A 24,578-nucleotide genomic window follows, 5' to 3' on the forward strand; every position below is an offset into this window, starting at 1 on the left:
TCTACTGAAGTTGCCACTTTCTCTTCTTCTTCTTGTCTTTTACACATTTACCTTTACACGCTCACACACACAGGGACACACACTAAAAAACAAACCAGCTGGTCCTGAATCATTCTGACATCTGCATACAGTATACAGGGACCCGTGTTGCTATATCAGGAGAGGCTCAGCTGAGCTAACCCTAACTAATTCCGAGTATGCCTGTCATATACTTGAGACTGCCAGTAACTGCAGCAGTAAAGTTTTTGCATACTGATTTTATCTGTGCACAGAATATAAGTAAGCAATAAATTTAAGGAACAGAGGCTCCAAGACACATTTATTTAAATAACGTTCACAAACAGTTATAATAAAAAAAAACCTCTATTGCACCTACAGTACACAAGAGTAAATGGATTGTACAAAAATATGTCATTTTTTTTAGAATAACATCATAAATGATTACTGTTATAGGTCAGTAATAAGACTAAACTTAGCATGCTATGTCTCCTGTACATGTCATATCAATATTTACAGTCATACATAATGAAAGTAATGGCGTCATCTTAATTCCAATATTACAAATCCTAACTTTTAATGTCATTAAGTGACCAAATGGAATATTAGCCCTATGAAACTTTGGAGTAAAACGAGCAACAGCAGTCTGTCAAACTACGGAGGCTTGAGTGATATCAATGGATAATTTATTTACAAAGTTAACTGTGCGTTTTCCTGTAACATACCTCTACTACTTCAAGTTGCTTGCTAAGTATATTGCATTTTTGCACTGCATATTTCACTGATCGTCTTTCATGTCACTTTAAGAGTTAAAGTTTACTTGCTCATCTGACACTGCAGTTTCACAGTTCTGAGTCACATTAGCTTGATCCTTAAACCAGTTAATATAAACATCCTTAATGTTTCTATATCCTGTCGCCTATTGTTCTGCTGTCCTCACTACCCTCCCTTGCTTCTGATGTTCTTTCTTTTCCACATTCTCTCTGTGGTGTCTCCTGTTCCGGCTTTTCTTCATTTCCTGGATGTGTTTCCATTTGCCATTTCCTAAGCCTCGCCCTCGAACCCTCAACGGCCTCTTATCCAGCCACAGTGCATCGCAGTACTCTTCTAGAGAGCTGAAGGGAGAGCTCATCGCTCTCAGGTAGTCTTTATATCGCTGACGTGCCTCTGTTCCATGGTGTAGCCCCCCGGCAGAGTCGTCACTCGGCTTGGCTTTTCTGTCTAGCTGTCCATTTGTAACAACTTGTAGAGTGACACGGAGGAGAGTATGGGTGAAGTGTGTGTGCTCTTGAGCTACACAGATATACACACCGGCATCAGAAGCATGAAGGGAGCGAATTAGGAGACCTCTTTCCGTGTGAATTACTCGATCATCAAATCTGACCTGAGAGACAACAAGAAACATATAAGAGCTACATAATGCCAACCCACCACCACAAACCCCAGCTAACACATCACCCTCCTAGGGCTGTTCGATATAACGATATATATCGGATGACGATATAAAAACGTCTATCGTTTCACATTTTACGCTATCGTTTTTCGTGGTGTCGCAAAATAAACTGTTTACGGCAATATTTTTTCATTATTTTGATGGTCACTGTAGTGGCCATCAAAGAAAACAGCGGCCGTTATAACTTATGTCTAAAAATTTATTATTTCATGCATCAGTTAAAACACTCGACTCCAGGTACGACGCCCAGCTGGAAACACTTCACGCAAGTCGAGCTGCCCGAGATTCACAGAATTTACAGAAAATGTTACATTTTTGTGATTTATGTCGTTATCGGACGATAGATGTCTTAATATCGGGATATGAGATTTTGGTCATATCGCACAGCCCTACACCCTCCTCAAACACATACATTTCTGAAGATTTGTAACCAAGTTGTGTTGAACAAGGTAATGACCCCTAAAACGGGAAGCATATGGAATTAGGTGTGGCGAGTATAGTTCACGGCGTGGGTGGGCACAGGTCATTATGTGATGAGAGATCTTTAGATGCATAATGAGAGTAAACGTTGAGCGCTGCTGGGAATGTATGTGCTTGTTGTTAAGGTAAGTGGCATGCTAATGTTTTTTGGCCCTATTTCCGTCTAGCATCCACCACGGTTCATCGGATGATGTGACTGCTGTCAGAGCCTAAAAAAAACAAAGCTGTGTTAAGAGGACACAGAAAGAGCATGAGGGAGTGAGTCCAGCATGTGTGAAAGTGTGGCTGCTTCAAAGGGATACCTCCCACAGCTGCACTTTGACCCCCAGAGGTGTAACTGATAAGAAATGCAGAATATTACCATGTCTTTTGCCCATGTGCTTGCTGTGGTCTTGTTTTACCATTTTTTTCTTACATACACAGGTGTCTCTGTGTGTGTGTGTGTGTGTGTGTGTGTGTGTGTGTGTGTGTGTGTGTGTGTGTGTGTGTGTGTGTGTGTGTGTGTGTGTGTTTGGATAGCTCTGTGGTGGTTTCCAGATCTGACACTAATGATGTGTAGTCAAGGCAGAGGCACACCCACAGGTTTCAGAGTCTTTCTGGATGTTGTCTTTTGCACACATTAGACCTACTAGCCAGTCTCATACCACATTCTCATTTCCTGACACACCTGACTGACTTGACAAAACATATGGTATACGTATTAAAAACATAAAAATCACACTTACGTGGCTCTCTGTCCTCTGCCTTTTAAAATCATCCAATTAGCATTCATGTGCCTATCTGATTGCTTTTTAAGTCGCCTGCACTCTTCCATCCAAAACCAAGGCATCTGTGACTAAATAGCAATGCCAGGCTTTTAAACTTAGCCAGATGGTCTGTCTTTATTTGTATGCCTGTGTGTGGATATGTCTGTGTGTGTCTGGGCATGCAATCACATCAGCAACTCCTACAAGGGAAAGCAATCCAGTGTATAGTGTATAGTGGTGTATAGCGTTCATAAACACACTTATGCTCTTCTGTTTTAACAACTTTGCATGAATGTGGAGTAAAGCAATGAAATGTTATTTAATGATGACGTTTAAACTGTTAAATGAAACACAGGCGAGAATATTTGCAGTCTACTTCTAAGTTAATTTGATGCTTTAAGTATCAAATTAAGAAATTCCCACCTAAGCTGAGAAATAGGTGCTTTGTGCTAATGAGCATTGAGCAACACATTTAACCTTTTCCATACTTTTCTTATTAGAGATTACCCAATGGGCTAGCATTGCAGGCTCCAGGAGGTAAACACGTGTGCACAAACATGATGTGAGAAAGATGGCAAAATTTCTTCTAGCTCACATCTTTAATAGCTGAGTTTTACTAGGAGATAAGAGGAGGCACTGGATAAGGAGATTATGAGTTGAGTAAGTTTTAGACTGGGCTGCAGGTGCTATGAACAGCTGGCTGAGGTTGCCTTTATCAAAACCCAGAAACACAGGAGGGAAAACTGTGGGAAATTGTGGACACAGCATGAAAGTTTTGAGGAAGCTAAGTAGGCAAGGAGTATTGGGGCAGGACGTGAGCAAAGATTAGGGTCGGGCTGAGGAGGAAGTTAACGGCCAGGGAAGATAAAAGGATGACAGAAGAAAACAGGGCAGAAAAGAAGAGATTGAAATGTGCAAGACACTTAAATGATCACATGCTTTGCAGCTGTGAGAACACATAAACCACCTTACACAGCTAGAAGGCCAAGATACAACTATTACACCCAACTACTGTAATAGGGATGTAGTTTCAATTCCGCATCCAAAAAAGGCCTAAAAACATAGATCCAAACTTTATACATAACACACATATCGGCAAACACACCATTGCCACTAGGTAATTAAAACAAAGAGAAAAATTAAGACAGTTAAAGAAATCAAATGGTATTAGTTGCAAGAATGCTATCTGAACATATTCAAGATATCGCCCACACAACTGACTATGAATTCCAACATCTGAAAAGTGTGCGCTCCTCTGACCTCCAGCTTGTTTTTCACTTGATCTCCATCCTTTTTATGATCAATGTTTGCTGCTTTGAAGCAGCACAATCTTGTGTTTACTATAATTGTACGTATAAACCGACATGACAAAGAAGTAAAAAGGCCAATAATTTAAGTACCAGAAATTATTATATAATTACTTTATGTTGTCTGAGTTCACAAACGAGAAAAAAAGTGTTTTAAGGCAATATTGCTCAAACTACTTTGCTCTTCCACTGTTCAATTTGCAAATGTATTTGGAAATACTATAGTATAATATATAGTAACTATGTATAGTCACATAATAATCTCATAATCATGCTCCAGCTTTGGCCGTGTTTTTTTGTAATTATTATTATTTTTAGCTTATATAGCTTCCCTGTATTTGTCTAATCCTTGTCATGATTATCTTATTATCATGTTTTTCTTTTAGCACTGTTTTCAACCTATACTCAAAATTATCTCCATTATATTTGTATTTTAACTCTTTTGCCTGCAAAGTACTTTTATGGTATGAATCCTAAGGAGCTATGTGCTTACTTAAAATTCAAAACACCTGAAATTTTAAATCACTTTTCTTTATTTGACTCCATCCAAGCCGCCATCACTTTGTCAACAGTGCAACAGGTCACATATTATTCATCCCTACACACACAAACACAGAAAACACCACATTGTGTTTATTGCACCAAAACCCGTGGCTGTCCCTGGGGAGTTCTCTGTTATAGTTTTTCACTGTAGGGGTACATAAAGAAACACAGACACATGCATTCATCCACCCACAGACAAAAAGCAGAGCTTTGTGCAGTGTGAGCCCATAAAGAAGCACATGGGTCTTTAGTGGCCTATGCACCTGTCACTGTGCTTACATTCACCCCTGAGAGAGAGGACAGAGCACAGTGGTAGGAGGAAATTAGTGTAGTGGGAAGTAGAGAGGTTAAGCACTAAAAGGGCCACTTGCAGTGGGTGCAGGATAGATTGTATGTTTGGATAGGGGGAGGGGAAGGCACTGAGGTGCTGAGTAAGCACATCTCTGTTGTCTCAATCAGGAGACAACTGTCATCATTATTTAGTTCCTTTCCACACCTCAAATACAAATATATTACCTCTTTCTGCTTTTATGCCTTTCTGTTCCCACCCTATTGTTTTTGCAATGGCTGGAAACTTTGCTGTCAAGGCCTTAGACATTATTAAAAATATGCGTATGCAGAGATTTTTAGTACAAATAATTGCTGAGAAGTTCAACACTCCAAAAGCAGTGCACATGAAGTCCGCTGTGGTGTGTTTTGATGTTTTGAAGCATTTCTGTGAGAAATTAGTGCCGCTGTAGCAAACACTGTTCCTAGGCACTCTAACCTTTCCCCACTTTTTGATGTAGGAAGAAAATAAATGCAACCCCTTCAACATGAACCCAAGAAAAGCAAAAGACTTTCAGACTACAGAAGGAGAGCTGAATCTATGAAAAATGCAGTAATATTCTAACCTCCTCTCTGCGTTCAGATTCCAGTCTTTGCATGTACCATCGAATCCGGGCCTGCTGAGATTTGGGGATACACTCGAAAAATGTGGAGTTGCTCTGCACCCCAAAGAGAATTTTCTCCTCCACACTCCCAGTACCAAGACCTGTAAAAACCAAAAGTAGTGTCTATGTTTTCTCAGGTTCTAACAAAGATACAGTATCTGATGTATGTCTCATAATTAGATTATTTTTTGTGACAATTATGCAGTACCAGGCAAAGGACATCACTGTCATTAAAAACATGTTTGTTGCATGACATGAAAACCCCAACAATGGATACACAAGCACACAAATTTCAGCTGTGTCAGCCAACATGAAAGTATCTTGGACATATTGTCATATTTCTTTGAAAAACTTCCGTTCTCCGTTGATTCTGTCTCTTCATGTGATCCCAATCTGACTCTGTAATCTTGACATCGGAGCTCCGTGGGAGCCATACCATCTGTTGCAGGATTTTTTTGTCTTTCTTGACACTGTTTATAGTTCTTCTTGAATCTGTCTGCGGGTTTAGGTTCATTATCAAGCAGACAGAATTTGAAGTGATCAGATGCTTTCCTGATTTTTTTAAGAAATGCTTTACAAAAACAAACAGTGGCCGAACCCCTTAAGACATAAAGTGTACATACTGTCTTCCGTGTCCCAGCACTGCATGGCAGGGTCTCCATTCTTGATGTCCTGTCTTCTAGCTCGCCTTGCAAGTAAACACAGAAACAAAGCAAAAAACAAGGAAGCGTATGACCACTTTAGTCTTCAGTATTGAGATGCAGAATTTAAAGTATAAAGAACTTATATGCTTTACGCTCACAGTCCAGTATTCTCCACGAGGGGAGTTTCACAAAATTAGCATCTAGCTAATTTAATATACATTGTGTACATTATATTAGTAGATTATCCACTCATGAAGTCCTTATTAGACATTTATCTGAATTCTATTCTATGAATTACAATTTTAGCATCACCATATTATCACAGTTAAAGGTTCGACAGGAATTAGACATTATAAAACAAACAGCCATAATTAGCCAAAAAAGCCAAAATCAAAGTTGGTAATAACACTGTTATATGAAAATTATGTGAAATTCTTTTCAGTCATTAAAGTAAGTAAATCCAGATTGATGTTAACACTGCAACATGCGAAAACTGAAAAACAAAACAAAACAAAAATCAGAAAAAGGGTTTTTAATACCTTTATTTGTGTTTCTCAATACTGCATTTTGTAAATCAGTCAAACAAATAGTTATTAAAATGAATGTTTCTGACACACTTCACGTGAATGCCAAATTTGCCATTACTTGTGATAAACCTGTGAAGAAATTGTCTGAGAATTACTATTTTTTCAAAAGCACTTAAAATGTAGGGAGGCATTAGCTTTATAGTTGTATAGCTAAAGAAGAAGAACCACTCCATTTTATTCCATAAGATAATCTTGTCTATCACTACAATAGGATATCAAAAAAAAAAAAAAAAAAAAAAAAAAATATATATATATATATATATATATATATATATATATACATATATATATATATACATACACACATATATATATATACATATATATATATACATACACACATATATAAATATACATACACACACAGACACATACACACAGAGTTGAGGGCATCATCTTGTTGGCATTTTTATCTGTTTTCCTGCAAAAACATTTAGAGTGTACCAGTTTTGGTTTTTTTTTTTTAAAGAAGAAAGAAACAAGTTTCTTTGACCTCTGACTTGTGTTGCTCACTTGGGCTCCTTCAGTTTGTATTGATTTCTTCCTCCACTTCCTGCTAGTCCTGTGTGGTGGGACATCTGTAGCCTACATTCCCTGACACTCTGAAGGTCTGCTTTCAAAGAGCCCTGGAGGCCTCCACTATTGTACAAACCATAACAAAATCCCTACTGGGCAATAATATGGCACTATGAACCCAAACTGTTGGGTCTGTGTTTCCACAAACCCCGCTAATTCTAGAGACTTATTCATCATGAAGAAAACAAGACAGTCGATCGATCCATTACTTGCAAAAGGGAGGCCTCGTCTGTGTCCAGCACGACAAAGAACCCCAAAATGGTGGCCTCCTCTCGCTGCCTTTTATTGACAAACTTCAAACAATAGTTTACAAAGCACCTCCCCTTGCAACCCCCCTTTGGTTACAAAGACAAGGCACTGTATGTAAATGTATACACTGAGTGTGTGTGTGTGTGTGTGTTATGTGAGAATGTGTGTGTGAGACCTCCTGCTGACCAAAGGGTCATAAACCCAGGAAGCTTACATCAAAAGAAACAGATCTTTCAGATAGGATGTATCTACAATAAAACCTCCCCCAGCACAGAGTGGCTGGAGAGGTGGTCAGAATCAAAGGAATGGCTTTGATCCTACTGCTTAAACTAAGACTGTACAAATTTAAGAAACACAATGGCAACATTCAACAATTAGACTTAACATTTCCCTCCTTTTTGTCATTGTATACTTAAATTTCAACTTATGCACCCTTTGTTTAGACAGTGTCAGTGTAGATTTCATTCATGCACAGTAAACTACATCCTATACATAAGCAAATCAGTATCAACAGTTCAAAAACAGGAATTAATATTTTCAAAAGAAGATGCCACCAAGGACCAGACGGTAACCAAGCTATCCAGTCTTGTGGCGGATCTACTCCTGTCGTGCAATTCATTATGTATTTCTTCAAGTACACAACTGAATGTCAAAGGTCAAACAAGAAGAATCATCATTCTCAAAAATCATATGTCACTACAATCCAACTGTATACAGACATAGGTATTTAAACGCATCAGTTGACTTTAATGTTTGTCCATGTGGCTCTCAGCTAACTTCAAAGCTGCAGGAAGTCAACACCCTTCTTTATGACTCCTATCAACCCCCCAAATCTTCTCACTGTAGGCATCCTGTGGGGGTTAGAGTCAACTTGTGAATTATCTGCATTTACAACTCTTCTCCTGTCCTGTTGTCACCACAGAAAAAGCTTTGTAAAGGAAATTGGATCAAGCTGTTTTGATCTTCTTGGCTCAAAACCTCAAGTGTTCATGATGTAAATGTAGACAAAAGGCTTCTCTGTTTACATCCTTCTTGCAAAAGACAAAAGAATAAGTGATGTTGCCATGTTCCATGGTTAATCTCCAACTTGGGCTAATCCATTGTCCTTCGTACACATAGGCAATTGGCCTGTTTCCAGTTCGTTTAACTGTATAATGTCCTGCAACAAGTCATATTCTTTGAGTCAGACGAGCAGGTCTGTCTCACCAGAGCAGTTCACCTTCCCAGCTACTGGTGAATCAACCTTCCATTCAGGTTCAGAGCAGTTGAAAAGTTGGCAGTGTTCCTGGATGTGTTGCTAAAGCAACCAAACAAACTGTCTCGCTCTCAGTGATGCTACAGGGCCACAGTCCAGAAGAATGTGTAGCCAGTGGCATCACAAGCATAACCATTGGTCTCGTTGTTTATGTGAGCGGTTGTGTTCTTAAACTGCCACCAGTAGTTGTTGAAAACCCATGCGGGTACTTGGTGTGGTTTGCTCTGTTCCAGTGCGTTCCCTGTCATCCCACTCAGGGTCCACAGGCACAAGAAGATGCACAGCACATTCCCAGCCATTCTGATGAGTACCTGTGGCTCAGTTGGTTTCTTCACCGGATTGAGACGAGGGGCCCTGGAGGCTTTCCCCCCCCTTTGTTCCCGGTCTTCCTGCCACTTACTCCGAGCTGGCCTGGATGTGTGTCACCTTCTTGCAGTGCGCTTGATATATCCAAGTGTTCCTTCCGGCAATCTTCACTGCTGTGGTCGTCGTCAGCAGCATCCGATATGGACCTTCCCACCATGGACTGGACCAGCACTTCCTCTCCATGGCCTTATCATCATCCAATCTCCAGACTTCAGGCTCTGCTCCTGCGAAGAAACAGAATCATCTGGCAGATCATTTGTTCTCATGACTACTTTACTTTTAAACATTTTCAAGCATCTAATCTGCTAATATGCTCTCTCTTCTGCTTTTCTATCATCACTACAGAAGACTGGAACTCTAACTCTAACTCTAAATCCTCTAACATGTGTAATCTCAAAGAGTCAGACCATTCTCTGTTGGAGTAATCCTCGTACTTATTCTATACAGTCTAACCATGTCCTGCCTGTCTTCCTAAATCCTAACTTTACTGTTCCATTAGTTCTCTCTGCAAAAAAGTTTTTTTTTAAAAGTATTTAATAATCCTAGAGTGAGTATAACGACTGCTCATCTCCCTCCTGTTTGAGACATGGTATAGCCAATGGCTCAAAATAGCAGCAGTCTTATACAAATTATTAGGCAGTACTGGTTTATCCCACAGATAAAAAAATCATCCTGCAAGCTTGCTCCCTCTGTAAGTCACAACTATTGTCCTGCAGTAGGTGAGTGGGCCTGCACGTCTGCTAATGCTGTACTGATAAAAGGTTAACACCATGTTTAACTAAAGCTGCCTCCTTTGCGATCTTATCTGCAAAAACTTTCCCTAATGCAACCGGATCTTTCCCTCACATGTGTGCTGCACATTTACAAACGGCAATTCCACTGGTTAATAACGCTGCATCCAGCAGAATTTGCAAGAGTTTGGTGTGTTCTGCAGGTTTCCCTGTTGAGGTTGTCATACCTCGTCTCACTCACTGCACTACAAAGAAATGTACAGTAGCAAATGTATACTACCTATCAGTGTATATTGTCTCTCTACAGCTTTACACGCTTCCGTTAAAGCTAGCATCTCTGCTGCTCAAGCAAACATGAAACATGCTAGTTGTCCTACATAGATAACTCTCTCTCACTGTCAGCTACAGTAAAACCTGTTCTAGTCTGTCCCTCTGCTGTTATAAAACTCAAATCATCAACAAACCAAACCTTTCCCTCAACGAGTGGCACATCTATTAAGTCATCCCTCAGCTTACACGTCTTCTCCTCGCGCTCTCTACACTCATGAGAAGTGCCCTCTTCCGTTGGCAAAAAGGGTTTGGCAGATTCAGAATTCTGCACCACTTTATGGTAATATGTGTGGTTGTGAGAGTAACAGTAACATTAAAGACAAGTGTCTTGTAGGTGACAGAAATGTAAGTTTAGTCTGCAATAGTAGACATCTACCTCGTGTGGAACTAACAATTGCAAAAGGTGAAATAAACTATTGAAACATTGTACAGCTTAAGCTGCTGCACATACTGATCTCACGCATGGAGGTAAAGCACAAGCAACTAGAGCTAATCTTTTAGGATAGTAAGTTACTGGCTTCACTTGTGGAAAAAGTGCTGTTAGTTATTTTACAGTCACCTTGCATTTGTGCTGTTCACAGAACCACAAGTCCATCGCTGGACCTCCTCTGCGCTGTCACTTTTTGGAGCTTGGCACGCTCCCTCAGGTTCCATTTTGTGGGCGATCCTCTCAGTCACTCCTTCTCATCATGGCATCTCACGACATCTACAAATTGAAAAAATGACACTCCTCTTGCCACACGGCTTTCGCCATGTGTCAACTCCCCAATGAGACATGTACAAGAGTGTTGCACAGTCTCCCTAAAACAATCTCCAGGGTTTGTCCCTTGGAGCAGCTTCACTCCAAGCTGTAACCCTGTGTAAAAACATTAATCAGCACTTAAATGTTCAGCTTGTTTAGCTCCCAGCTCCTGTATCACAGAAGACAAAGTCTTAAATTTAAAACAACTTCACATTCGCAACCAACTGTAGATCATAAGAGTAATAAAGTATTCAGCATCACAGAGACAAGTATCATTGCAGGTTTATTCTAAACTCATCAAACTCCTACGTTTTCCCATAATTTATTCCAAATTATTTAACATCTCAATGTTATTCCACATTGTAATCAGTGAACTTCACTTATAGGCCGTCAAAGCCTCATCTGAACAAGGATGCACCACTTGCATAGGTTTAATACTTGTAAATAAACAGCTAATCACACAAATCACTGCAACAATAATAGTAAACATTGTTTAATATTAATTCTGGACCCCACCTCTTGACGCATGGACACTTCTCATGCGTCAACTCACCAAACCTGGATCCCTGCCTTAAAAACTGGCTCCACCAGGAGCCTGCATACTCACCATCATGGCCTGGAAAACAAGATCTGGAAGTAAAATCAAACTTCACACTTATAAACAAGTATATCACAAGGGTAACAAGCATTCAGCATCAGCAAGACAAGTGTCATGTGCAGGTTTTCTCAAATCATTAAATCACTATTGTTACCATAATTCGCCTCAAACATGGATCATCCCATGTGCTCAGTTAACATTAATGTAATCGGTGACTTCTCTTAAGCAAAGTCACTCCACTCATATATTTATTATGGGTCCAAAAGTGGCCAGCAAATGAGCCCATAATAAACTATTCCATAAATATCGTAATCTCTTATTTGTTTTACTCATGTCACTTGTCCGCTTCTGCCGAATCCTCCACAGCATTCTCAAAGAAACAAACATTAGCAATACACATTGACTGTGGTCAGACGGAGGTCAGACACAGGTCAACAGGTTCCAGAGGTGCCATAAAAACACCATAAAGTTAGCTAACCCTAGCCGTGGAAAGAATGTCATTCACATATAAACCCAGAAATCCTGTAGTGGGAAAGAACATCAACCAGTTGTCCTGGTATAAATCGCATCATCAATTCACATGAAGAACTGGCATGCTGTAAGAAAAGAAAATGCAAATATTAGCGCTGCGCAGGTGTGTGCATACTTTCTCACAGTAACTTCTGTGAGTACCACAAGCCCATGAATAACACACCTCTGATAGATTCACAAACATAAAAATGGCATTTAAAAGGTTAAACCATCACGCAACCTCAGATGTTGCTATCATCTTTCTGCTCCTGTAACAGAGACACACACAGAGATACATCCACACCTTTGTCAAGCGGGGGTTGACTTCACACAATGGTGTTAAGTCAGTCAGTCAGTTCCCCATTTATTTTAAAATTCTTACTCATTCACTCAGTGATTCCTTCTTTTGCTAATTGTGGAAATTATCGTCGCATTCGTTTCCACGCTCAGCAAAACAACGTCATTTCAAAAAGAAAAATAATTTAGACTGGATTTCCTCGTTGAATCCTTTTGGACAGGAATTTGTTTCCTGATTGTCCCAAATAAGAGCCCATTTTAATTTTGGGGAAGCTCACTTTGCAACAGTTTTCTCGACGACGCTTCGATTCTAATCGTGCAGATCTGCTCAACAGAGATCATCAAACAAAACTTTCAGTGCACCATGAAAGTAACAAAATAAAAGAAAGAAAATAAAAGAAATCAAAGAAAATAAAGGAAAGATAGGCCTTGTTTAAATCATGACACGTGTTCTTCATGCCAGGGGGATAAATCGTAACAAAAGACAAATCAAACAGCCAGTTTAATCTCAAACATTCATCCAATCAGCCATACACACAACATACAGCATAACCCTGTTGTCTTAGCACATAATAAGTTTTAGTTCTCATGTAACTAAATGTGTGCCATGGTAAAACTTCTTCACACACCAGAAACTCACAATCAGCTCACTCAACTCACTCATTTAAGACCTCTCATCAGCATTCTGTTTTCTCCTCTATAATGCAACCATCTGTCCTCCTATAATATTCAGTCCACTAGTCTATGTATCACTTTCATCTTACTAGTGACTTGGACAAGATGACAAACAGAATCTCATGCTTAAGATGCTGTCTGGTCTCATGAGTATCATTGTATGTGTATATGCATGTAGGGTTAGTATGGTTAATGCATTTTCAGTATGTTTTTGTGTTCATCTCTCACCACACTTCCATTATTCTCATCACTGCTTAAAACAACACACATCTCTCTCTGTTTTTTTTCTTTAACTGTACTTTTCTCCAAAACAGAAAATAGCATTACAGCTGTTTCAGACTGAGAAACACCAAACACTCATCATGCTATCATTCATCCACACAACTATTTTATTTCTTTTTGTCCACTGGGCAGGTGACCTGCAGAATCACGTCTGCCCCAGCTGGATACCTTTCACACACACCATGACGTCAGACACTCTCACACTCATGGAATTGATCAGGAGAAAAACTTTCTTCATCTTCACACTCTGTTACAGAAACACCATATGTTTTGTTTTTTTTTTTTGTTTTTTTTTTGTGTTGTGTCAGGGATGGATATGTAGTTGTAACGTTTGTGTTCACTAACTTTACTTTCTGTTTCCTACCCTGCCAAGTCTGTCTTGGACTCAATGCTGCTCCTAATATGCCTTTAATCTCTCCTCCACTTCTACCTCTGCTCTCTCACGCTCTTCTCTGACTCTACTTTCTGCTAACATTCTTGCTTCTCTCCTCTTCTGAACCTGCTCCAGCCACAACTTAGCAACTGCTAACTGCAATTCCTTCCTCTGCTTCGCTTTACCTGTTTTACCTGCTACACTTACAGCTATTCTTTCTACCAGCATTTTACACTTAACTTCCACTAATGTCCCTTCAAATCCACATTTCTTATACCAACAACCTACATACTGCGTGCTGCCTGGTAAAACTTTCTGCATAAATTTTACATCTCCTTCTAAGGCAGACTTACACATTTTATTCTCCATTACAAGACAACAATCAGCCACACTCACGCAGACCACGTCTGGCCCGCACACACACACAACATAGGCCTATCGCTTGCGTCTGCACGCACAGCTAGCGCTCTCTGTTGAAAACTCTCAAACGCCCCATATGGCGGAGAATTCAACCTTCGGACACTCTCCAACGCCCCAAATGGCGGAGATTCCGGACTCTGAACCTAGGTTCTCTCCACGCCCCAAATGGCGGAGAACTCTCTACGCCCCAAATGGCGGAGAAGCCTGCGTCTCTCTCACGCGGCTAGCGCGCTCCCGGACTCACGTTTAACGCACAGCCCGTAGCCGCTCTCTATTGTTTTGGGTCCACGTGCGCTCTCGTGACCAGCGCTCCCCGGGACTCAAACGTTTCACGCAGAATCACGGTGACGCGTATCTAGGATCCCACATTCATTCACACGGTTATAGAGACGCTCTCTAAGGCCTTCTGTACTCACTGTTTGTTTACGTTCATGGGAAGAGTCTCTGGATCCCGTCAATAGTCATCCATCCCGAGGGGAGGTCAGGTGCAAACTTCCCGGCCTGGTGGCAAGCCAAAAACACCAGGGCTTTACGTCAATCATCCCAGACGTTGCGGTGGCGTCCTCTCCCTCTCCTCGGTGGATGCAATGTGTTAGGCTCCGGCTCCGAAGGACCAAATAAATGTTGGGTCTGTGTTTCCACAAACCCAGCTAATTCTAGAGACTTATTCATCATGAAGAAAACAAGACAGTCGATCGATCCATTACTTGCAAAAGGGAGGCCTCGTCTGTGTCCAGCACGACAAAGAACCCCAAAATGGTGGCCTCCTCTCGCTGCCTTTTATTGACAAACTTCAAACAATAGTTTACAAAGCACCTCCCCTTGCAACCCCCCTTTGGTTACAAAGACAAGGCACTGTATGTAAATGTATACACTGAGTGTGTGTGTGTGTGTGTGTTATGTGAGAATGTGTGTGTGAGACCTCCTGCTGACCAAAGGGTCATAAACCCAGGAAGCTTACATCAAAAGAAACAGATCTTTCAGATAGGATGTATCTACAATAAAACCTCCCCCAGCACAGAGTGGCTGGAGAGGTGGTCAGAATCAAAGGAATGGCTTTGATCCTACTGCTTAAACTAAGACTGTACAAATTTAAGAAACACAATGGCAACATTCAACAATTAGACTTAACACAAACTGTAGGGCACAGTTTGTTCAGAGCTTGGATTCATGCAAGCAAGCTCACAAACAAAAACACAGAACAGGATTTGATTTTCACCTCAAGGACCACACTCTGCAAGTGTGGAATGACAGTGTCAGCCGAAAACACACTGAAACATCTTTAATCATTGCCTGAGAAAAATAATTACCTAATGGCTTGGAAAATATTGTGAGGTGAAGAGAATGAAAACAGAAAAAAAATTTAGGGAGAGCTATGAACGTCTGAGAGTTCCAGCATTAAGAACTAGCCTTGGAAACACACACAAACAGACACACCCCCTGGCAAACTATGGAACCAACGAGTCAGTGTTCACCGGTCCACATTTGCACTCTAATGATTTCCTTTTATTTTGGGGTTTGTTCAGATACTTGTTTCAGGCTTACTGCTTTGAATTAATGCATGAGGACATTTCAAAAATACAAAAGTACTACAAGTGTCATGTGCATACCTCTTAGAGGCAGGGATATATCGTGCGCATGTGTGTCCATCCCAGGCACAGTAGGGATCTCGTGCCAGGCAGCATTCAGCACAAGCCTGGCCATATAGGTGGCATCTGCTGAGTGAAACCTGGGCTAGACCCTCACTTGAACCCACGTAGAGCTGTTGCTATGGTAAAACACAACATTGCTTCAAGACATACAAAGCACCTTCAACTTTAACAATTGTACATCATCAACAGAGGACATATCACTATGTTGCGTAAATAGTTAATTAGTTAAGTCTGCTAAAGCTAAAACTATTTTTTATGGAAAAAATATTTGTTCTATATTAAAATTATATTTATTAAAAAGTTTTCCTCTTTCCGCATTAGCATTCTTCATCTATCAGAACATGTTTGCTTTAAATGAATCACACAGAGATTTAAAGATTTCCCCTTCTTAGCATAACATTTTCTTTGTACACTATGTACTATTTTTATAAAGAAAAAGATTCTACGCAACATTAAATACACTACATTTAAACTGCTCTGAGTGAGTAAAAACCGGCTTCCACTAAATTCTTGATCTGTTGCAGATAAAAATCACATTACAATACAGAACGAAGATGGCATTAATCAACAGAAACAAGGCTGCTAGGACAACAAAACATAAACACCTACACAGAACAGTAGACTACAGACGGAAGGCCTTGAGTGAACTATGTGAGGTGATACTTGTGATTTGAAGGCATTTTTGCTTCAGTGTAGTATGGGATGTAATTACAGAGTTGGCACTGAAACAAGTTCATATAAAACAGATCTGGTAGTTTCTTGAAGTTGTTTCACCAGCTTCGTCAGCTCTAAGCTTGGAATTTAAGAAGAAGCTTCTTGGATAAGAAGTGAAACGTCTTCAAGAAACTTAAAGGAATCTTTGCTGCTCTAAAAAGTTCGGTTGCAAGGTTGCTATTGATCTAGTATGCTTTAGTGCATAGTCTTCATATGGTTTCCTTTGTGGTGTAGGACCAATTTAAGATAGCGTATACTGCTGAAAGAATGGCTGCATATAGATATGAGTCTGATATATTTTTTATTTTATTAAAAGCACATGGTTAAGTTTCTTAAATGATTACTACTTTTTGAAAATCAGGTTATAACTTAAAGAATACTTCAAGATATTCTTAGGTTTCTGTGAAGGCTGACATTTGGCTTGCAAAATGAATAGGCTGAATTTCGCAGTTGCAACTGGATCTAGTCTGACTCGCCTCAAAACTCTAGCGGGCAGGCACACAGACACAGGTCAAACACTGTTGGTGATTAATGGAAGCTGTGATTGGGGTTGAAGTGTCTACTGACATTCCTGACCCTTATATAATGAGGCGTAAGGGTGAGAGAGCTACAAGAAAATGGGGAAGACTACAGACAGAGAGGAAAACCAAAACATGAATAACAAGATAAAAACTATATGATTTGTGCCACACAAGCCATGTGCATATAACTTAATGCATGTGGCTTAATCGAAGCGAAGAGCAAATTTGCACGAACAATTGCACAAAGTGTGCAGAACAAACCTGTTTAGACGAGATCTCCAAACTAAGGATAGGCGAGGGATTCTGCAAAAAGAAAACAAACTCCATCAACTTAAAAGCTAATGGATATAAATTATTGGAGGTCAGTTATGTATTCATTACATATAAATATTTCACTGTCTTATAAGTCACTGACAGCTACACTATGAGGAAACAAAACTCAGCAAATCAGTGTGTAACATATGTGTGTATTTATTTAAATAACTGTGTTTTGAACTAAACCTGGAACACTTGAAGCTCTTCAAGAACCACTTCCTCTGTTGACCAGTTTTCTTGAGTGATGCTCACTACCTTAAGAATGGAGCCAACATCTAGGAGAGTGAGACAGAAAGAAAGAGGGGTGAAATTACCACCAGAATATCTTCAGAGAGTTGCTTGAGAAGCATATAAAACATAGACTGCATATGTTAAACAACAAGTAATATACTGCCCTCTGCTGGTCAAATGTTGACTTTCACAAAAACTAGGAGGAGAGGTGTGACTCACCTGTTCCCACAAACATAACCTCATACTGGCCATCATCTGCCAAAACTCTGTCCACCACAATGTGAGTCAAGGTGTAGTCAACTTTGACACGTGTGAACACAGGACGACCAGTGAGAGGGTAGACAGAGTGATACATCAGAGGGTGGAATCGAATAAATCTGACAACTTCATCCGGGAAGTCTTTAGTGGTCTTGATCTTTGGATCATATGTTTTGCTTGGGCACTAAAATTACAAAAAAAATCACAGCTGATTAGTGACCGTGTTTTCTATATTTCCTTCCACCAGTTCAACTATGGAGCAGATTCACTCAAACAATTTATTGGTATGTGTCTCCTTCTAGAGGCTAAAATAAGAACAGCAGGAGACAAAGCATATGTGAAACATCTGTTTCACACTTGATGTCAGCACCAAATTGTCCATCACATTACTTCGCTTAATTAATCTTTTTTTTTTTAAACAAAATGAAACATGAATCTGATTAACTTCTCAAGTAACCTCATCAAAGTGTAAGTGAAGGTCATGCATTACCAGGCTGCATGTGCAGATGTAAGTATGCCCTCCAGCAAACCTTTACATTAAAGCCATGTTTATAATTTTTCGATTAGGAGGAAAATTAAATACCTTATCCAATATATGGAAACAGAATAGCTAACAGTGATAAGTGCAGAAGGTACAGATGATTTCTTTTCTTTTTTTTCCTTTATGCTCTTCTCTTTGGCATACAACATACCGTTCCAGGACGGGGATATGGTATCCTCCCCTCATATTCTACCCAGCGGTGGTCAGGCCCCTCCTTGTGGGCATAAGGTCCATTAAACACAGCCCTTATGTCTGCCATGCTATAAACACACACTGCTGAGCCACGGAAAATGGAACTGGAGGAAAAGTAAAAAGAACAGGTCAGGTTAATGCTTGGAGAAACAGGAAAGGACCTGAGGTTGTGTTGATAAAAATCATACCTAGAGGTTGTGAAGACTGCATACACTATGGGGTTTTTGTCATCTCTGGTTGGGAGTAGAAAGACATCCTCTACAAAATAAAAAAGAATGAAAAAGGTTTTTTTTTGTTATCAATAACCAAACAGAAAAGATTTAGGCGAGCATCCAACAATAAATTGCAGTATTGAAGAACTGCAGTTGGTAGCACCATTAGCCATGTGGTACTGTTGATGCATTTCCGTCCTTGTATGAAATTTTCTCCGAAGACAATTTTTAGAACATATAACTGACTTTATTGACCAGATTTTCAGTTTTTAATCTTACAGTCACTTACGGAGCTGATCAAAGTGTGTGTCCACGCCATCTGGCCCAGGGATGGAACACACAAGTCTGGCTTTGAGGAAGGTTGTCCATTTATTGGTCAGACTCCTCAGCCCACCCACATCATTCTGAAACACAACCACACACTCTGTAACAAACCATCGTCGGAGAGTGCAGCTGTCCAACGCGGCTGAACACGAACTGTAATTAATAATATACATTTGAGCATAAACACTGTAATCCAGCCAATGCGGTTGGAAAGACAACACAGAGCATCATAGACTGACTCAGGTTTCCTTCACTAATTATGAAAATAAACAAGTGAACCACATGCCTCTGGAATACATTTGCTTGTTTAACTTGCACAAAGAAGACCTTCAGTCAGGAGTAACTGAAAAGTGAAAGGAAAACACTGAGAAGGGTGAAAAACATAAAAGGAAAACGAACGAAGGGGAAGTGCAGCGTGATGAAGGGGAGAATTCAAATGCTGATTAATAATGCAGGTTTTACTTTAGCATATGAATTGCTGTTTTAAATTGAGACCTTTGACTGAGGTATGGTAAGAGGGTTCAAGTGTATCTCCTTGTCACGCATTGAAAACTTAAAAGACCCCCCTTGTTAAGCTTAGCCAAGTGGTGTAGAAAGGGCTGTTATGGTTTAACACACAAAAAACACACTTGTGCTTAAGAGACCCCCCAAAATGTAAGCACTTAATGGGGATCTTTCACAATGGTGATAATCTTCAAAGAGGATTGATGTAAGGAGCTATCATTCACAATGCAGATAATGAATATGAACCAAAGTACAAAGTACATGAGAGACACATGGCTCAGAGAAGAAAGGGCCGTAATTCAGACGAATCTCCTTCCAGTCTGCTTTACGGCTTATTCTCAAGTCATAACCACACTGAAAGCTTTTTTCTAAGAATGCAGTCCTGGATCGTGCATGCTAATATTAAACTGCCATGTCACCTAGTTCCACTCTGAGAACTAATTGGACACTGTGTTATAATGCCTGGTCTGTTACATAGAGTTGAATCTTTTGATTTCTGGATTTTGTCATTTATTGGCTGTTTTCTGTTTGGTCTTATAGCTTGTTTGTTTTTTAAGTATAGGTTGAGGGCTTGATTCCTGTTTTGATTTCATTTTTCATCCTCACAGTTATGTTTAAGCATCTTTGAAAAGGTGATTTACAGTGGCTTGTAAAAGTATTTGGCCCCCTTGAACTTGATCTTGTCTCCCTCTCTTAATTGCCTATATCCGTCTAGTTTGCCCCAGCTGTCTCCACTTCTATAGTCTCTATTTTGTTATTTTTCTTATGCACTTTGTATTTATGGACTTTTCATCAGCCATAATAAATGGCTTGCTTTTTGTTGTGTTTAGTCTGCCTCTTGCGACACACGGCGTGGTGCACAGAGAGCCTCAGATCATGCAACTGCACTGCTTATGCCCACAGTCAGCGGTGCAGCTAAACTTATAGTTGTTTTGACGTGCTGTCAAACAGAACCTAAGTGGCAGTGACACATTATCATCAAAGGTCTTTCAGAAAAGAAATTACCTATATTGACCTCAGTGACTGACTAGGTAGTAAAAACACAGCAAAAATAAGAATTCTAACCATGATTTACTGCTCCAGACAGAGTTGGATGACCACAAAAGAATTGGGATAAAATTGGGAACGGTTCCTCCCAGCCAAAGATTCACACCCGATCAGGACACCATCTCTTATTTTACAAGGTCCTATCTACTTTAGGCTGTCTTTTCAAGCACCAGTTCTCTGCTACTACCACATCACTACCTGGGCCTCAGCATCCATGTACAGCATCATACTGTCTTTCATTGGCTTTGCTGTTGCTCATTAGTTATATTGTACCAGCCCCTTCACCCCTCCACCATATATCTCCTACTTTCCACACCTCTCTCCTGTAATATCTCACCTTGCACACACGAGCCACTCGGGAGAGGATGCTTTTGTCGTTGCCTTCCCAGGACACCTCGCGGAAGAAAAAGTATACTTTATCATCATCTGGATTGTAGGTGTCTGCAATGGGATGGGCAGCTATAAACCTGGCCTCTGAAGACACAGAATGGAGAAGACAGAGGAAATAGCATTAAAATGAGTCATAATGGTTTTGGCATGAACTGCAGTCTTAAGGTAGCATTAAAACTACACTTAGCATGTGTTTATTTACAGTCGTCTTCTATTTCTGCAGAGAGATTTGATGTATTACTCTCTCTTTACTAAGTGTAAAGCTGAAATGGGCTGAACATAAACTGCACTTAGGTACATGCAGCAATTGTAAAAGAAGATTTAATTGACTTTAAAAGCAGTTTTGTTTAAATTTACATGATTTTCAGTATGTCAGGCAGTATCAATTATGCATCAGTGCAGCATAAAGATACTCTTACACACCCTGGGTTAAACATCTGATTTATATGTGAGCATCTATGACAAGTGTATATGTCCTGTACTTAAAATCTTTGTTACTGGTTTTTTTGGCCTCTTTGGGACGTGAAAGCAATCTATCAACATGAAACTGACACGATACTTCTGGATGTTTTAGCAAACATTTAAAAACTGAATAATGCAAAGGGAAGTACCTGCTGTGGTTAGACACAATGCTGATGCAAAGGTGACAGTAAAGCAGGACAGCTGTGAATGCAACAATTGCAAAAGAAGATACAGCAGAAAAAACTTCAAACAGTCCAGACATCTGAATGGAACAAAAGAGTTGAGAGATAATTCTATGTCTAAAATGTTTTTGATTGTGAAAAAATTAAAAAATAAAACTGTCACGGGCCTATGAATTAGAGATGGACCGATCCGATATTACGTATCGGTATCGGTCCGATACTGACCTAAATTACTGGATCGGATATCGGAGAAAAATAAAAAATGTAATCCGATCCATTAAATATCACGAAAGCACCTCACAAAACTTGCAACACGCTGTAACTCACCTCAGAACGTTAGCACGTCAGAGCAGTATGCATCACGTGATAGAGCAGCTGTGGCATGCGGGACCTGTCTGTGGTCTGGATAGCATGTGGAGCTTCGCTAGCAACCCGGCATTTCATCTCCGACAAAGTTATCCCCGAGAGAAGTAAAGCAAGTGTGTAAGTCCATCTCTGAATGTTTGTAAAGCATTCCTGCGTTAAGCTTAACAAACGACTGCCTCTTCTTGCTGCTACTTCAATCATGAAACTGCTTAACGATCAGCTGATCGGCTTTTCTGTCGCGAGTCCGTCTCTCTTGTTTGCTTTTGGCCCACTTTGCACCAGAAAGAGGAAACCAGCGGCTGAACAACAGCAGCACGTTTAAGCTTGATCAGCTGTTGTTAGAATGTATTTAATATTACTTTCTACTCGAGGATCTTTTTCTACGTAGCTGACGGCTGGTAACTGTGCAGGGGCGGATCTAGCAAAGTTTAGCCAGGGGGGCCGATAGGGCATTAACAGGGAAAAGGGGGCACAAAGACATACTTTTCTTTCTTATTCTCATTTAAAATGTCGAGCTTTTAATAAATAATTATCTGACACCCAAAGTTTTAATTTGATGCAAAATGAATAGAAGTCCATTACTGTATATAGTAACTATTAAGTCTAATATATATATACCCTAGTAAGCTATAGTACTTTTTCCTTTGGGAAGGTACCATCTGTGCAGTCTGCAATTTTGTTGAAGAAAGATGTTGAATCTATTTAATATTTCTTGAAAAATAATTGATTTCTGTGCATTTTTTTTCACACTGCATCAAATTAAGGTTGATTACGTCGATTAAGCATCATGAGGTGGAGCGTGAGGGGTGGTTCCCTTTTTTTATTTATTTATTTTTGTTGTTGCTGGGAGTTGGAACCCTATTAGTTAGGTTGCTTAATATTTATGCTAAGTACTCTTTAAAATACCAGAATAGGGAGGATGGTGTAGGTTTAAGTTTATTAGATTGATCAGTATTGCTGAACTATGAAATATTTTTTTTGCATACAGGTATAACAGAATAGCTTTAGTGTAGTTGTTGTTTTAAACTTGAGTATGAACTTATACAAAATGCAGCAAGATATTTAAAAAACAGTTTTGTTGATTAAAAAACACTATATCGGATTCATATCGGTATCGGCAGATATCCAAATTTATGATATCGGTATCGGTATCGGACATAAAAAAGTGGTATCGTGCCATCTCTACTATGAATAAGAATATATTATGTTTTATGTGATGATCCTGTGTGTATGTGCAAAATTTAATCTGTACACTTGCTAATTATCAAATGGATAATTAATACTTACAATACAGTTAAACTGCACAAAGCATGTTTGCCTCTGAAAATTTCTGGAGGGCAAATAGGTTATTTTTGGATTGATTTTAACTGTTCAAGCTACTAAGAATTATTAGTAAGCACAATTTTCAACTGCATTTACAGCACTGGACACTGTATTAAAACAACAAGTGCTACATATGATGTAGGAAAATAGCAGTGAGGAGAAACAACAGCATGTTGCCATCAGGAGGGAACAGGCCCAAAAGTTTAAACGTTACAGTGACATTACATCAACATTAGCTCGACACCTAGAAGCCAAGCCAACCACTAGAGGGTGATTCCCCAACTGGAACGGCTTAATGCATTATAGCTAACACATGGGACAGAAGGTCATTGCTAGTCATGAAAAGATGTTCCACTGAAACACCGAAACACTCCAAGAAATGGGAAAACGAGACGGCCGCCCTGTGTCGACACTCACTGTTTACACACACCGACAGAGAGGGAGAGGGAGAGAGAGAGCGCGCATTACTCCAAAAATCTCTGACTGTGTAGTTGTGAAATGTGGAGACCATGTGTAAGGATTTAGGTTCTAGTGACAACTGTTGATACATGACAGTCCATCAGTGGCTATAAAACACTGCAAACAGGAGATGATGCATGCAGAGAAGGTCACTCCTCAGTCCTAAGTGCATACCCCTGGCTAACATGCGGTGTGACTAGGACTGTGAACTTTGTGGCACACTGTAAATTCCCCCATAGGCGTGGTCCTGGCTCAGCTATGGCAATCATATAAAAGTTCCAGCTAAATGAGTAAGTGGGCGGTTTCCTTCCCTCTGGAATGCCAATAACCATCCTGAGGGCACAGAGAGGCTCTTTGTATCAGTAGAGAGGCCAGAAGTTATGCGAAAAAGCAATAACAAGTTTGGAGTGCAGTCAGCCTGTTAACGTGGATGTGTGCAAGCATGTGTGTACCATTGATCCAGTAGTCTTCAGAGATGTCTGTGCGTATGTAGTGTTGGTCAGGAGGAGGGCCTAGGGAGCGTGTGAACGTTGTATCTTTGCCCAGGAAGTCTGAAGATGTGCCCGCATACAGGTACTGATCTAAATAGAAGCACAGTAGACTTAGAAAACAAATCTTACAGCTTTTTTTTAAAATATACACAGAGTGAGTAAGATTTCAATTAACATACTGAAACAAGCACATGCAAGAGACACAATTGTTTTGCATTTGTCTGCCAAGTAACTTTCTTGGCCCCCAAAAATGGGAGAAGAGGGCTGACAAACAAAGACATGAATACAAATTCATTGCAAA

General features: G+C 40.0%; 1 protein-coding gene across 2 annotated transcripts in view; it reads right to left on the minus strand.

Moving 5' to 3' along the window:
- Window positions 1-302: 302 nt before the first annotated feature.
- sema3d (sema domain, immunoglobulin domain (Ig), short basic domain, secreted, (semaphorin) 3D) overlaps window positions 303-24,578 on the minus strand; it is a 37,944-nt gene continuing 13,668 nt past the window's right edge. For both annotated transcript variants that reach the window (XM_085282013.1, XM_085282014.1), the window contains exons 7-18: window positions 24,239-24,367; window positions 20,942-21,078; window positions 19,019-19,133; window positions 18,706-18,775; window positions 18,477-18,621; window positions 17,746-17,968; window positions 17,482-17,570; window positions 17,242-17,283; window positions 15,704-15,861; window positions 6,082-6,146; window positions 5,420-5,559; window positions 303-1,381 (exon numbers count right to left, since the gene is read on the minus strand). In XM_085282013.1, coding sequence (XP_085138139.1) covers window positions 917-1,381; window positions 5,420-5,559; window positions 6,082-6,146; window positions 15,704-15,861; window positions 17,242-17,283; window positions 17,482-17,570; window positions 17,746-17,968; window positions 18,477-18,621; window positions 18,706-18,775; window positions 19,019-19,133; window positions 20,942-21,078; window positions 24,239-24,367 — 1,778 coding nt within the window. In that variant the 3' untranslated portion in view covers window positions 303-916. The remainder of the gene's footprint in view (window positions 1,382-5,419; window positions 5,560-6,081; window positions 6,147-15,703; window positions 15,862-17,241; window positions 17,284-17,481; window positions 17,571-17,745; window positions 17,969-18,476; window positions 18,622-18,705; window positions 18,776-19,018; window positions 19,134-20,941; window positions 21,079-24,238; window positions 24,368-24,578) is intronic.

This window comes from Mchenga conophoros, linkage group LG7 (assembly GCF_057382185.1).
Source record: "Mchenga conophoros isolate Kocher_MC1m ecotype Shallow Benthic linkage group LG7, M_conophoros_male_GT1.1, whole genome shotgun sequence".
Classification (NCBI taxonomy): Eukaryota; Metazoa; Chordata; class Actinopteri; order Cichliformes; family Cichlidae; genus Mchenga; species Mchenga conophoros.